The sequence below is a fragment of the Motacilla alba genome, chromosome Z, assembly GCF_015832195.1.
Source record: "Motacilla alba alba isolate MOTALB_02 chromosome Z, Motacilla_alba_V1.0_pri, whole genome shotgun sequence".
Lineage (NCBI taxonomy): Eukaryota > Metazoa > Chordata > Aves > Passeriformes > Motacillidae > Motacilla > Motacilla alba.
This window is the reverse complement of record NC_052046.1, coordinates 43,768,308-43,783,391: the sequence shown is the minus strand read 5'-3', so window position 1 is coordinate 43,783,391 and position 15,084 is coordinate 43,768,308. Positions and strand designations below refer to the sequence as shown.

The window sequence follows — 15,084 nt, the reverse complement described above, 5'->3', positions numbered from 1 at the left end:
AGGTTATTATTAAGTGTATTGAGTTTCTCATTTCTTTTTTTTAAGTGCTAATACACTGTCAGATACATGCTTGTCTGAGCCATGCAGGCTAAAATTTCTAGGGAGAGAAGAAGAAGAGCATGATGAGATATAACCTATTTTACTGCAGGATTGCTACTTAGCAGCTATGGCCAAGACAAAACCCACATAAACCTGTTTCTTGTATCCCACAATGCCAGCTTTCAGCTGTCACTTTATAGTACAGGCTTTTTCCAGCAGAAATTACATGTCCTCATATTTTGAAAATTCCTGGTGTATTCAGAGAAGCCCCTAATTTCAACAAGTGCTAGTAGTCTTTGACACTGTGGGAGTTTCAACCTGCTTTCTGTTCCTTGGAACTGTGCTGGCAAAGCAGACACAAGCAGTGCAGACAAACGCTTCCCCAGGCATTGCCATGCTGCACTTAACCTGGATAGTCATGGAGCTGATGAGATTTTGCAGTGAGTTCTGGAGCGCCCCTTTCCTCATAAGGGCCCTCAAGGAAAAGGAGCCAGCCATGAGAGCCTCCTCAAGTCTAAGGCAAATTTTGGAGAGTGACATTGTATCACCTCATCATAGCATCTCACATATCATATGATTCCAGCAAGGGAGTTGAAAAGTCTGGGCATAAGGTACCAATCTTGAATTGTACTGAAACAGAGGCATACGAGTCCAAAGACTAACCACCAAGTTTCGCAAAGAGTAACTTGTCTCCTGTATGTCAGTATCCAGTGCTTATAAAAATAGGCACAGATCTGCGTTCAAAAAGGTCAAAGAGAATCACTCAGTTTGAATTCCCTTTGAATAAGGGAATTCCTTATGAATAAGTGCAGGTGTTGATTAGAAAGAGAGAAGGGATAGGAAGAAAAGGGCCAAAAAAACCCAGAGGGTAATGAAAACTTAGCTCATAGCCTGAACCAGTATTGCAGCATGCCTCCGAGAAATACGTGCAAAAAACACATCTGGGCAGCAGAGGAGTTTTTATGGTGAGGAGCAGATAATTTTTTAATTGCTTCCTCCTGTTCACAGAAAAAAGGCTTTGTAAGTACACAGGATACATCCCTCATATCTCCTCCATGTGGGAACAGTGCTTGGGACACTGTGTTTCTCATTCATTCACATGAATGGAGTCCAAATGGCAACATTTGTGGTTATCAAGTAGAGGATTATTGTTTTGTTCAGCACTAACTTCCAAAGGAACAGCAAAAGTAATTTCAAGAAAGATAGATTCTTTTTTTCTTTGTTCGCTTCTAAAGCTAGAATCAGGAGAATTTTTAAAAGCCATTTCTATTTCCTAATGTGCTGTGACTTCAGGTCCTGTAAGAACAGTGTGCCTACTGGAGCCATGCCATTACAAGAGTATGTCGTCAGTTTGGAGTATATTTGTAATAGGACAGAATGATTTGATAAATTTTCAGTGTTCATTTTAGCTCAAATTCTTCATAAAGGTTTGGTCAGAAAAGTCGAAGAGAAGGAGTTAGCTGGGCACTTTAAACTTTATATCAACATCTGGTATCTTAACCAGCATCAAAAACTGACTGCGGAGACGATGAAAGCTCACAATAGTGAAGGACCGATCTGGGGTAACCTCTGAATGCAGACTCTGAAAGGAAGGAGATAAACAAGGCAATTCCTCATTTTGCTGAAGTCCAGACACGCTTGCTGATAAAAGAAAAAGAGCAGCAGTATATTAAAATTCTATGCAGTGCCTGCACACTTATGTCTGATGTGTACAAGTACCCATTAGCTTAACCTCTTAATACCACCTGTCCGACTTGCAAAAGGATTCTGGGATCATGCAAAATCTGTTACAGAGGGCTTGGGAATGGCAGTGTTTTCAGGGCATGTGCAGGTGAATATGGGGATACTACTCGTGCCATGATGACTTTTTGCCTTTTCTCTTATATACCTTTCATGTATTCTCAATGCTCTTAACATGCATACTTGTAATTCCTTAAATCTGATAACTTAACATAGTCCTGGTATTCTGTTAGGCCAGAAAACCAAACACCCTAAAGGCCTTGCAACTGGAGTCCAGAAAGCCCTACACTATCTTGAGGAACCAAGATCCTCTCTAAAATACATCCTGTAAACTAGGATTAAGCCCATCCAGGAAGAAATTCTTCAGGAAGGGATGATATCATCTATAAACTTGTATACACAATCTACCCAGAGTGTACATTTCGGGATGCTCCATCTTGGTGAAGTGTTGCACCATAAAAATCCTTATTAAATAACGAGATAAAAACCCTTTATCCCTTAACTGCATCTGCCTCTCAATTTTAAGATAAAAAAAAATGCATCACCACAGCTCAGGAAAGAAGACACATGTGGCATTTACTCCTGGACTGTATGTCTGAAAAAATGAAACTGCTTTTGCAACTGCTGGTTGCCAGTAAATTATGGACACAGCAGCATAGCATTTCCATTGCACATCCTTGTGGTGTCCAGCATTCAAAATAAGTACTTCTCATAAAAGTTTAAACTGATAATGAGCATTTTATAATATATTTAGTTGTGCTTAGCACAGGATAGCTCTAAGGCCAAATAGAGTTTCCATGTGAGGGAAAAAAAATCTGCTGAAAATTCAAGTCCTCTCTTGTCCAGTGAGATGCTTGTATTCCATTGCAAAATCCCCAAATAGGACTCACTAAGCAAAGCCGTCTGATGTTCCTGATTCCTACCATTCCACTTGTGCAGTTCCAGTGCTTTGGACACTTCAAGGTGGATTGTGAGACACCATAAGCAGGCCTGGGAACATGAAAGAATTCAGTTCATAAGAACTATTTATGTAGAAATACCATTTCCTACCTAGAATCCAGCCATAGGAATCATTCCCAAGGCCCTTGTGTTTTCTGGACCATTATGGCAAACCAGGCATCCTTGGCAAAGAAAGTAAAACAGAAAGTAAGAAGAAGTTAAGTTTTTTGGGGCTTTCCTCATATCTTAGAAAGCAGCAAGACTGTATTTCTCTTAAAAGCTTTATTTAGATACACTGAACACAGCCAGTAAGCAACTCATGTTGAACCACTACTGAGCAAAAGGAGGCAGAAAAACAGCAGAAAAGAAAGTGCAATGGAAGGGCCTGACATGTACCAGTGTACAAATTTGATATTTGAGTATGTATGCATCACAGTCCCATATGCATCTACTGATGAGCAAGCAAACGAAACATGGGAGTTCGGTATGATTCTAGTGTTTTAGTTCCAGGTAGCTACTGTGGCATGCAGTGGGTTGCCCAGCCTTGGTAATGACATGTTCAAGCAAAGCAAAGCATTCCTCCAATGGATGAAGCCTGTTAGCATAGCAGGTACTGAATATATAGCACTGAAACAAGTTAAAAACACAGTCTCAGCAGGCTTTTAGTAGTTTACAAAAGACTGAATAATTCTGAGGACATTAATCACAATTCAGTGTCTCCTAATGTAACAGTTTTAACACTCAGGAGTTCTGCTCTAGGATGTTACTGTTCAATTCAAAGTTCAGTGACCACTGTTCAGTGGACAAACTTCTCCTGGTCTGTTCCAGACACCCTTTTTACAATGGCAAAGAAAGGAACTGCATGAGGCCACATAACCATTTCTTCCCCTATTTCAGAGGATTTTATGACTTTCAGACACAAATTTCATCATAGTATTATTATATGTTGTGAAAATTCATCAATTTTTTTTTGTTTATCACTGTGGCTTATCCAATGGCCTAATTAGCTGTGAGAACTAGGTCTCTAGTCCCTTGTCTGGCTCTGACCTTGAATGACTTTGGGTAAGAAAATTTTTGTTTCTCAGCTTGCTTTTATCCATCGGAAAGACACTAATGTTGAATTATTTCCTTGTGGCTTTAAAGGAACTATCACCTATGAATTCTTCTACTGTATGAGAGAGAAAGAGCAAGAAACCCAATTATAGCAGGTTCCTTCCTTAGAGACAGAGAGATTGATCCATACCAAAACATTATAAACCTAAATAAAATCTTTCTTTCTCATTCTGCTTGCGGAATAACAGCATGTGGGTTTGAGAAACAGTACTGTTCAAAACCAGGACAGTATGGGTTATTAATTATCACAATAATGCTAAGAAAATAATATTTTCTACTGGTGGCCATGACCTTGTAAAGGACATTCAAATTCTGTTATGTATGTCTTTGCACATGCAGACAGAGTTGCCACATGCTAATCTCTGAGAGCCTAGTCATCTCACATTTGCAGTATTTGCTGTATTTGCAGTAGAGACAATCAGCAAAATTCCCACTGAAGGATATAATGCAGGTGCTGCATATAATGCTGCATGTGCAAGCATATTCTAACATAATTCCAAAAGCACCGAGTCTTTTATCTACACTGTGCCTTTGGGTATAGATACAGGTCTTAAGGCAAGAAAACAGGAAATAATAACAGGATTACAGTTTTAATTTTGGACTTCAAGTCTACAAAGATGGAGAATACGCCACAGACAGCCACCATGTGCACTCAAGGGATATCCATCTGAGAAAAACTTAAAAAGAGGAAAGTTTATTGAACTGATTTTTAACTGAAGTGTGGAGAAACAAGATGACTAGATCAAGGACTTCCAAGATTAAGCACAGAATCTTCCAGGTCCCACTGAAATACCTGGCATGCAGTCTGTATTTTATCAGATGCATGGGGAGAAGCTCCTGTGGGAGGTCACTCTTGTGTAACAGGATAAAACCTAGCACAGCCAACACAGCATTGCAGTGCTCAGAGAGAGGAAAGTTATCTTCAGGAGGAGCCACAGTCTCTCACAGAAATGAAATATCTCTAGCCAGCCAAGTTACTAGCTTGCAAACTAGCTTGCTCTTCTAGGGATGGAAAGGGAGCAATGGGTGGTCTGTAATTTGCATCTGGGTGAAATAATTGCCATTTGCATTTAAAATTGTTGGTAACAAAATAAAGTAGAAAAACACATCTTACTCACTGCTCCAGTCTGTGCACTGTTGCTGTGAAATGCTGGTAGTATAGGTACAGCATTATCAGCAGAACTAGACTGGTGACAAACACTCCTGAAACATGCTTTCATAGTTTTGTAGTGAGTATTATGGCAGCTGCAAGGCGCTCTTCAGGGTCTTGTTATCTGTGGTGTACTTCTTGCAACCTTTTTGCATGGTCATTGACTGTCCGCCTGTTTTCATAAGCAATGAAGTCATTGGCTCCCATCAAAATGGTATTCAAAATTATCTCCATTTTTCCCTACAGCTTATCAAATTCACAAGTATTGCTTGCTGCCACTGAAAATGCCCACAACCCACTGGAATTTTAGACTTTTAGATCCAAGCTATCTTTCAGTAGGCAGTGTTTATGAAATGTCATGTAGATAAAGGAAAGCTGGAAATGAACCAGGCGCTCAGAAACCACCTTTGTACCAGGAACAAAGAGTGCACATGCATGTAAGGTGTCAAGCAGAGGCTGTATAATGCAACTGGCATGGGAGTGAGGTGGTGCCAGGAATGAGGTTGGCACTTCCTCCTTTCAACACCATCTGGTTCACTCCTGCCTTTCCGAGCACCTTGATACTTAAAGCTGCACTGGTGTGGACCCTCATGGCCTTTGAAACAGACTGAGAAGATATTTCACCAACATAAATGCTTAAGAATTGTGGGGCTGAGGCAGACATATGGGAGCTGTGGTGTAAGACAGTGGAGAAGAGAGAAGTGTTCGATTGGCAAAGGGAAAAAATGAAGGAATGCCATGAGCACAGCAGATGGAAAACTTTGAGAAAACGAAAGCAGGTGGGAGAAGGTAAAAAAGATGGTGCTATTATCATGGATGGAATCTAGGCCAGTAAGAAAGGCAAAACCAAAATGCATGAAGTATGTGCCCTGTGCATCTGAACCAGGGAAGGAACACAGCTCTGTTGCAGGTCTTTCACTCGTTTCAAGACTGGCCTGCTTCTGTGAAGTGGTAGGAAGCCAATGATGACAGGATGAAAAGTCCTTGTGGTGTGGACAGACCAAGACACTTGTCTGGAGTACAAGGCCTTGAGGGGAAGCCATATGAGAAGTGGCTGAGGTCCCTTGATCTGTTCAGCCTGGACAAGACTGAGGGGAGACCTCACTGCAGTCTACAACTTCCTCGTGAGGGGAACAGGAGGGGCAGATACTGATCTCTTTATCTATGATGAGCAGTGACAAGAGCCAAAGGCACAGCATGAAGTTTTGTCAGGGGAGGTTTAGGCTGGACATTAAAAAGAGGCTCTTAACCCAGAGGGTGGTTGGGTGCTGGAGCGGGCTCTCCAGGGAAGTGATCACAACACCAAGCCCGAGAGAATTCAAGAAGCATTGGAAAACACTCTCTGGCACATGGTGTCATTCATGGGCCTGGTCCTATGCAGGGCCAGGAGTTTGACTTCACCATCCTTGTGAGTCCCTTCCAAGTCAAGCTATTCTGTGATTCTGTGAGTGGGAAAACATACGGCACACCGTGGGCATCGTCTTTACAGAGCTGGAGTTTAACTGAAGGACACGTCTGGCAGTCCTCTACAGGCCTGACAAAGGCGGAACCCGGGAAAAAAAGAAAAAAGAAAAAAAAAAAAAGCACCCACAACCAAACCCACGAAGGAAACACTCCAGCCCTGTGCCTGGAGTTGCAGCTCCCCAAATCTGTCAGAATGAGTAACGCGATCAGTGACGGAACGCCGGCTCACGGCATGCTGTTCTCTGCCGCTCTTTCTCCGCTCCTTTTACATAAAAAAGCCGGTTAATGCGCGTCCTTCGGGTCAGGCCGCTGCTCGGTTCCGTTACCTCGACCGCTTCCTTGCCCCGGGCGGAGCCCGCCCTGGCCCGGCAACCCGCGCGGGAGGGCCGCCGCCCTGCCGGGGAGTTTCCTCTTCCTCCAGCAGCGCGGCCGGGGCGGGAGGAGGAAGGGGAAGGGGCAGGGGCCGGGGCCGGGAAGGCTCCAGCTCGGCCGCCGCCGTCGCTGGTGCGGCAGGGGCGGAGCGGCGCGGGAGGCGGCGCCAGCGGCCGGCGGGGCCCGGAGTCACCGTGTCACGGCGCCCGGGAAGCCGTTGCCGCCGGATCCGCCCCCCGCAGGGCGAGTGAGGAGGCAGGAGGAGGAGGAGAAGGAGGAGGAGGGAGGCCGGCTCCTCGCCGCCTCTTGTGTTTTCGCCCCCTTCCCGGCCCAGCCCCGGCCCCTCTCCTCTCGCACCGGGGCGGCGGCGGGGGGGCGAGGCCGCAGCGGCGCCCGAGCTGCCCGCGGGAGCCCCGAGACGGGCCTGGGCCGCCGTCTCTGGACTAGGATGTCCCGACATGAAGGTGAGCGGCGCGGGCCGCCCAGGCCGCTCCCGGCGGCGGCGGTGGGGCCCGGCCCGGCGGCCTCGGGGGCCGATCATCATCATGGCGCCGCCGGGAGCGGGGCCCGGGGCCCGGCGGCGGAAGGAAGGAGAGGCCCGGGCGGGCGGGCCGCGCTCTGCAGTGTCATAGCGGGGGAGGCCGGTACGGCCCGTTCGCCGCGCGGCCTCCGCCAGGCGGGGCCGGGGCCCCAGGTACGGCCGGCGGGGGGGCCGAGCTCCTCCGCCCGAAGGACGGGCGGAGCGAGGTGCGGCGTCCCCGGCGGGCCCGGCCGCCGTGGGTGGGCGGTGGCGCGGGGCGGCCCTGCCGACGTGTCGGCCGCCGCCTCGGCCGGTCCCGCCGGGCTCCGTGCTCCAGGGTCCCCCTGCGTGCCGAGGAAGCGGGATCCGGGGCAGAAGTGTGCGGGCGGCTTGCCTGGCCCTGACGAGGGGTGGCTTGTGTTCTGGCGGCCCCAGGATCTGCTCGTTTTCCCTCGGTTTTGCCTTGCGGCCGAGGAGGCCGGTGCTGGTGTAATAGTGGCATGTTTTGAGGCCGCCGGAGAAACGTGTTCTCTGTGTGCTGCTTCGTCTGGTCCCGTTGTGTTTACCGCCGTGCCGGACTTCAGTGGGTAGTTAGTCAGAAGGAGCAGGGTGGAGGAAGAGATGGAAACTAGGAAAGGAATTTCTCTAGAAAGAAGATGGGAGTATGAAACCAGGCGAGAAAGTTGCTCGGTTTTTTCGCGCTTGTTGTGGTTAAAGTGTTTGAACTAGTATTTTATAAAACCAGGGTTTGTTGTCTGAAAAAATAACTTTCTGCCATGTTCGGAACCTAATATAGTATTATCTTCATTTTCTTTTATCTAATTTATGATTTCTTCGTTTCGTCTGATCTTAAAACGTTTCGACAGAAACATTATAGGAGACTTCGATATTTGTGGCTCATACTGCTGGCTTCTAGTTAGTAGCTTGACTTTAGGCAGTGTGGTTTTAGGCAGGGTTTTTGGTGTGTGTTGCAGTATTTTGTAGACTTCTCGTTTGTGCATCTCTATCAAAGAGTTGTCTTCCCCGAATCCACTGTTTTTGGTTGTTTACTTGTTAAAGTTGAAGCTTAGTAAGTCTGCTGCATTTTCTCCCCTTCCTCTCCCTGCCTTCATGTTTTCCCAGGAGGGTGGAGATGGATTTTTTTTATGATTAAAGATGCAGTTTTTGACTGAAATGAAATGAAATGATCATTGATCACAAAGTTACTATTGGTGGTGGTGTAGTAGGTTTATGCAGTCTGCAAGTATCTGCTGTTATGCATGTATCCATAATACTCTCTTTAATGTACAGTAGTGGAATACAGGCTTTTTCTAACTTGAACAGTTAAAATTATGCAGGTTTTATCATAGTTGTAAGTGATATCATATGTTGTTCTTTAGTGATTTTCAGTGACAAGTGCATGGACTATTATAAGAAGCAGTGATATGTGTTAAAAAGACATTCCAGCCCTGTCTTTCTATTAAAATAGAATTTGAAAGTAGGTTTGCTTGTGTGTTTCTTATGGAGACTGTAGCATGAAGTTTTCTTTCAGTTGTTAGATGTTTGTAGCAAGGAAAATTATATTTCCTGTCTTTGATATTAGGTGGTGTTTTTAAAAGGAGTCACTGTGTATGAAATTGGACTTAATATTCTCTTTCCAAAGCAGATTCATTTAGACACACCTAGTTAGAAAAAAGAGAGATAATTGCCTAATTAATTACCTAATTGGTAAGCGAGTATGAGTTTTGGATCCTGGACGTAGACTTCTCAGGTGTGTGTGTGTGTGAACAAACAATGCATTCCTGAAATCATGAGAACACTGTGAGATTACAAATGGCATCTACCACTGTATCCTTGTGATTTTTTATTTTTTTTTTAAAGCTAGTCTGTCTCTTAATTTCTCAATGATTCTCCTCTTACTTCACACTTCAGATATGTTCTTTTAGGCAACTTTGGTCACAGGGATACAATAACATGTCTTAGTATGGGAGGGACGGCTTTCCAGCTTTATGGAGAAGAGGTTTGGGGGGTTGATTTTGGTAGAACTCTGGAAATCCTTAGAAATTATATACTCAAAAAGAAAAGTAATTCTTGCTTCAGAGCTGTGCAAAGTTATTCACAGCTGACAGTTTTTGATCCCATATGACTAGTTTGGAGATGGCTGTCTTGGAAGAGTATGGGAAAAAGCAAGTTTTAATCACGTTTATGTTAATTTTTTCTGTGTATTTTCTTTAAAGTGGTCCATGCACAAAGTTACAAACAAGATTTATTGGTATTTCTTGAAAGAATCAGGATGCTGTACCAGTTTTATGGTGGAAACGTATGTATTTGGATGTGTAAATGCTGGAGAAGTTAGAATTCTAAAGGTTTGGGACTTGAAGAAGGCTGTAAAGCATATGTCAGAGATTTACTCTTACTTTACATTGGGCTTTCTTGACTGCTTTTTTGGCATAATAATCTGTACAAAACAATTGTTTGGGGTATTTTGGTTAGTTGGCTTTGTTGTTGTTTTTTTTTAAAAGTGAGATTTTGTTATCCTTCACAAAAAGTTTCACCACAGCCTGCCTTTTCACTGCACTCTGACTTCACACCTGAGGTCCAGACTCCTGTTTCTCCCAAATACAGGAAAATGGACACCTACTAGAATTTCAATTGGTGTTGCTTTTTTTTTAATGTGTTTATTCAATGTTCAAGAGACTTCCTTGGTAATGCTGTCAAGAGTTACGTACTTATCTCTTGGCCTTGCTAGGCTCTTCTAGTTTTTCAAAACCATTTTTGTTCTGTGATTTGGTGTTAAGAGGCTAGCCTTTGGTTTTGTAGAATGCAACATGAGGTCATTCCCTGGTCTTGGTATTCATGTTGTTCCCTTTATAGGGGCAATATGCTGTGTTTCTCTGGGTTAGCCCCTCTGTGGAGGAATAGGTGGTGGTGTAATATTTGGCAGCCTACAAGGAACAGGTAAGTAATTTTTTTTTTTTTTTTTTACACTGTGGAAAGTTTATCAGGCGGTATTTTGCTTGTTACGGGTTATGTCTTTTTGTGAATATGTGGCAATGATTCTCTTATTTGGCAGTGGACACCACCCAGGACAGCAGAAAAATCGAGAATTGCGACTTCCAGGAATATCATTACAAGACCATTTTTGCAACTTGTTTTGTGGAACTAGGTCGCAACAGCATTAACTGGCCTGGGTTCAAATTCCCTACAGCTGGCATCTCCAGAGGGCTCCCAGTTCCATATCACCTGCATCACTTAGGTCTCCATCTCTCATGCTCTGTGCCTCACTCCCAGACCCAGTTCCATCCTTTTCTGCTTCTTCTCACTAAAGGAGGTAGTCTTTAAGCTTCAAAGAGCTGTCAGCAGTGCAGGTTCTGGCTTTTTTTGCAGGTTCCCATTTGTCAGTATTTCTTACAAAGTCAGTAAAAGTCTGTAGGTAATCCACGTCCCACGTGAAATTGTGAATGGATGGTGGTAACACAATAGGAAGGGGGAGCAGCATCCACAGGACCACATGGCCTTTCCAAATATTCTCTTCTGACTTTGAGATCCTCTTAGTGGAGGGAGCTAGTGTTTCTGTGCTCCTTTCCTTTGTGTGTATACATAAATGGTTGCTTAGAGATACTGAAATCAAGGGCTTATTTGTAGTGGAAAAGTAAATAAGTAAAATTTTTAAAAGATATGCATGTAACTTCATCTTTGAAATTCAAGAAATCATAGTTAGAGTTGAATATATACCAACCACTTGAAAACCATTAGTATAAGGGTAATGTTAGCTCCAGTCCTCTGGCTGTACAGTGAAAAGATTGGGAGTCTGGGTTGATGATGTTTTCTGTAAGGTCACAATACAAAACATAAAAACCTGAAACAAACTTTTTGAAAACATTAATAGCAAGAGTAATTTCTGCCCTTTGTAGTGATGCAATAACTACTTGAGCTGCAGAAGGATACTGCAAACTCCAGTGCTCAGTCAGTTGAGGCATAACTTAATACTTTGTATGGGGTCAGTTGGAAAGGTGCCACACAAAATGCAGAATTAATATATTTTTGCATGTGAAACTTAATAAGACTACATCTTTTTTGTCCAAAGTACCCAAGATATGGTGTTGGTGAAGTGTGGCATGTAGTAATGAAATGTGCCTCTGTGAGACCAGTTACAACTTGCTGCCTTCCAGTGCTTACTTTGCTTGCATCTTCTCCAAACAAGGAGTTTGCTGTATTTCACAATACAGAATAAACACGAACTCTTTCATATGTTGCTGCCACTGAGATCTCTTTTGTAGAACATAAGTCCAGATTAAGTTGTACGTATTATATAAAACGGTGAGGGTTTTTTTGAATTTGCACTAATATTTGAGTCTTCCAAAACATTTTCTAACTGCATATGCGAAGTGTTTCGTACTCTTGTTAGTTTTACTCTATGGTAGCATATAAATGCATCTAATTACAGATGCAGTGCAGTATCTGAAAATGAGTTAATGTGACAATTTGACTAGTGAGAGCCATGTTTAGGCACAAAAAATGTTAACATTAAATGTAAACAGCTGCAAATGTGATTGGAAATATTTGAACACAGTAATTTGCTTTTTTATTAAACTTGTTTGATTTCAGTAGGAAAGTGAATCATCATTTAATGATAAAAAGAGCTGGAAACAGAATTCATATTTTAACTGTAAGATACTTACTGGCTTTATGGAAGCTAGGTTTTAAAAAAAGGGTTCTGGCTCTGGTTTAGGAAACTGTGTGAACCAAGCTGCTGCTCTTCCTGCAGAGTCTGAACAAGGTCCTCCAAAAATGTTTGTAAAGGGAGCTTTTTCTCTCAGGTCTTTATAAAAAATAATTGCACCATCATGGGAAAAGGGAGAAAAAATCAGATACAAATTACCAATGTTGAAAGGCTGATGGCCTGTATCTTAACCAGGAAAACTGGAACAGAACTGTGATACTTTTAACATTATTGGGTGGGGGTGAAGAGACAAAACAAACAGTGAAAAAACTCTTTTCCAAATGTTCGTGTGAACACAAAGGGATTTGGGGGAAATTTATAGAGCCATGAAAATTGCTTGAGTGGTGCTAAACAGATAAAATTCATACATGTTAAATAAAAAGAAGAAAGCTTTTCAAATACTTTTGCATGTTTACATTACTGATAGCATTTGAGGAATAGTTGTTGGTGTCACTGTTCATTGTTGTATCTTTATTGTTATGTTACTTCCGTTACTGTTAAATAACGAAACCAAATCAGTGACTAATACAAAAAGCGTTAATACATTCAAGAAGCTGCTGGACACAGCAGTGTAGTTGAAGAATGTTGCTCAGGAATTGGGATGTACCGGAGACAGCAATAATTCAACCTCGTTTGAGTATCTTCATTTTGAACACAGCTGCATATTATCTACTGCACACCACCATGCATTCTTTAGGGTGTGCAGGATGGTTCTCTATGTTAGACCACTGCTCAGTGTTTTGGAGTGTACAGCAGATGGGCAGGTAGAGATATTACAGAAAGAAAAGATGGCCAAGGTGTTGACACTGGAGCTTTGTTGTGGAAAGCTGGATCAGCTGTCCTGTCCTCTATTGCAGTTCATGTGAACTGCTAGGTAAGTTACTTTGTCAAGAATTCATGGATAGCTGTTAGCTGTTTGTTCTTTATGAAGACCTGGTTTGGGATTTTGGGATCTGAGCATTCACACCTACAGCTGTATTAACTGAGCGGTGAGTTTTGAAAACACACTTAGTTGTAGAAAATCAAGAATTCTTAAAAATCCATCCTTCAGCATCTCCGATTGGGTGACTGAGTTCAGCAGACTTAGAGTTTTATTCTTTACATGCTGTGTTTTCCCTCTTTCAAGAGAAGCGATATCTTGCTTAGAAGTTGTTGTTGAAGTTAATTCATTGATGTTTGGGCTACACTGAAATTTTGTAGATAAAATGCTTGCAGAGAGAAGGCAGTGAGAAAATTTATAGTCAGTGCAAATTTCTTTGAACTCTGTGATAACTGAGGGCTCAGGCTGACCAAGGAGGACAGAACAAATGGGGGAGCTCTCCTATTTGTTTACTGAACATCATACTCACTGGTGCACTGAGTAAGGTGGTATTTTTTAAGAAAGGAATATAATTGTGTTAGATGACATCTGATATGTTCTGACCATAGATTGATAACTTTGGGTACGTGTATTCTAATATGAGTAAGGTAGTGAACTTGCATGGTTTTTGTTCCTGGAATCATTTGAGGTAAATCCTCCACATGCAATGTGTTCTTCCCCTCTACAGGATTTAAAACAGATGAGCAGATTTGGTAGCTGTAGGTTTCTGAAAGTGGAGACATAATGGAGAAGGGTATACAAAACTTTAGCTATAGGCAGAAGTGTTGCTCACTCATAGAGAAACAACATTATTAACAATATTAAGGTACTGTGAACAGTTCAGAAAACTCAAGCAGAGTGCTGTTAGTGGCTCAAGAGATAAGGCTTTGTGAGGGGGAATTATTGTATGGACAGAAATTGAAAAGGCCAGTTGGAAGGTCTCTATCAGCCTTTGCCTCAGAAAGGCTGATAGAGAATCTGAAAGGAAAGCATCACTGCGTAAAAGATAATCTGTGATCTTCCTTTTCAAATACAAGAAGAAATCTCATCAATTCAAGGGAGGGAATAAAACTGAACTGCTTTTTTGTACACTGTGTGATGAGATTATGGAGAATTTTATTATTGATTGTTCTTGAAGCTACCTCATATCCAGATTTAACAGTTAAAGCTTTGAATTTTATCTTAAACTTTCTGCTCCAGATATTTTAACTACTTCTGATTCAAATGTGGCTGTCAAGGATCTTAAATCTTAGCTCTCTTTCCCTTAAGCATCACTTGAGTGTCTGATTTGAACTTACTCCAACATTTTTCTGTATATCTATTCGTAATGGTTATCCACATTTTTTTCTCAGTGTAGCATTTTGACAGGGTAACATAAGCATTTGGAATTCAGTGGGAGGCATAGAGACAAGCTCATTATTTGACTGTTTCAGAAAATATGTATAAACCCAACCGTCTTCAGTTCAGATATACTTGAAAAGTTTTGTGTGGCTTATTGTCATTTACTGGGTTTAGAAGTCAGATGCGTGCCAAGTAAAAATAGTGAGACAGCATCACAGAAGCCTTGGAATTGTGTATCAGAGGTGTGTGCAGGTAATGGCTTTATTTCTGCCACTTGAAGTTACTTGTTATAGTTTGGAATTAATTTTTAAGTATGACTAGAAGTCACTAGACCCTCTGACATGTTATAAAGAAATTATTCTGCCCCACCTGCCAAGTTTGTTCTGAGAATGTAGTTTGAATAAGTTGATAGGGGGAGGATGAATGGATTCACTTGATGGAATTTTTATTTTTTTGTTTAAATATTTGTAAAAAATTTCAGGCGTAGTCTATGATTTTCTTTTTATGAACGTTCCTTTTTATTGCTTATTTGTCACCCTGCAGTGAATTTCATATTTGTGTTAGTTCTTTCTGTTGTGATTGCTTTATTTGGAGCTTCTAGGAGACTGTCTCTAAAAGTCACCCCATTCTCAGTTGGAGACCTGGGTAGAACTTTTTTGCTGCAATAAACTTGGAACCTGGACACACACAAAGGCTGTGATGTTTCTCCCATGTTCACATGGGGTATCAGGTGTAGATTTTATCTTGCCAACAGGCAGTATGCAGCCAGCAAAGTCTCTTATAGGGAGAAATTAGTGGTCTTGTACTCCATTGCAGTGAGTTTTATAGATGTAAGTTTATTCCAA

At 42.3% G+C, this 15,084-nt stretch overlaps 1 protein-coding gene and 1 long non-coding RNA gene across 2 annotated transcripts in view; one reads left to right on the top strand and one right to left on the bottom strand.

The window, feature by feature from the left end:
* Window positions 1-867: 867 nt before the first annotated feature.
* Window positions 868-6,892, bottom strand: LOC119695487. Its single transcript, XR_005255232.1, has 3 exons — window positions 6,772-6,892; window positions 2,830-2,900; window positions 868-1,680 (listed from the first exon to the last, which is right to left on the bottom strand). It is a non-coding gene; the product is annotated as an uncharacterized LOC119695487 (long non-coding RNA).
* The window catches only part of KCMF1 (potassium channel modulatory factor 1), a 47,774-nt gene continuing 38,876 nt past the window's right edge, over window positions 6,187-15,084 (top strand). Inside the window, 2 exon segments of the mRNA XM_038124100.1 lie at window positions 6,187-7,186; window positions 7,188-7,281. Of these exon segments, the coding sequence (XP_037980028.1) occupies window positions 6,731-7,186; window positions 7,188-7,281 (550 nt within the window). The 5' untranslated portion in view covers window positions 6,187-6,730.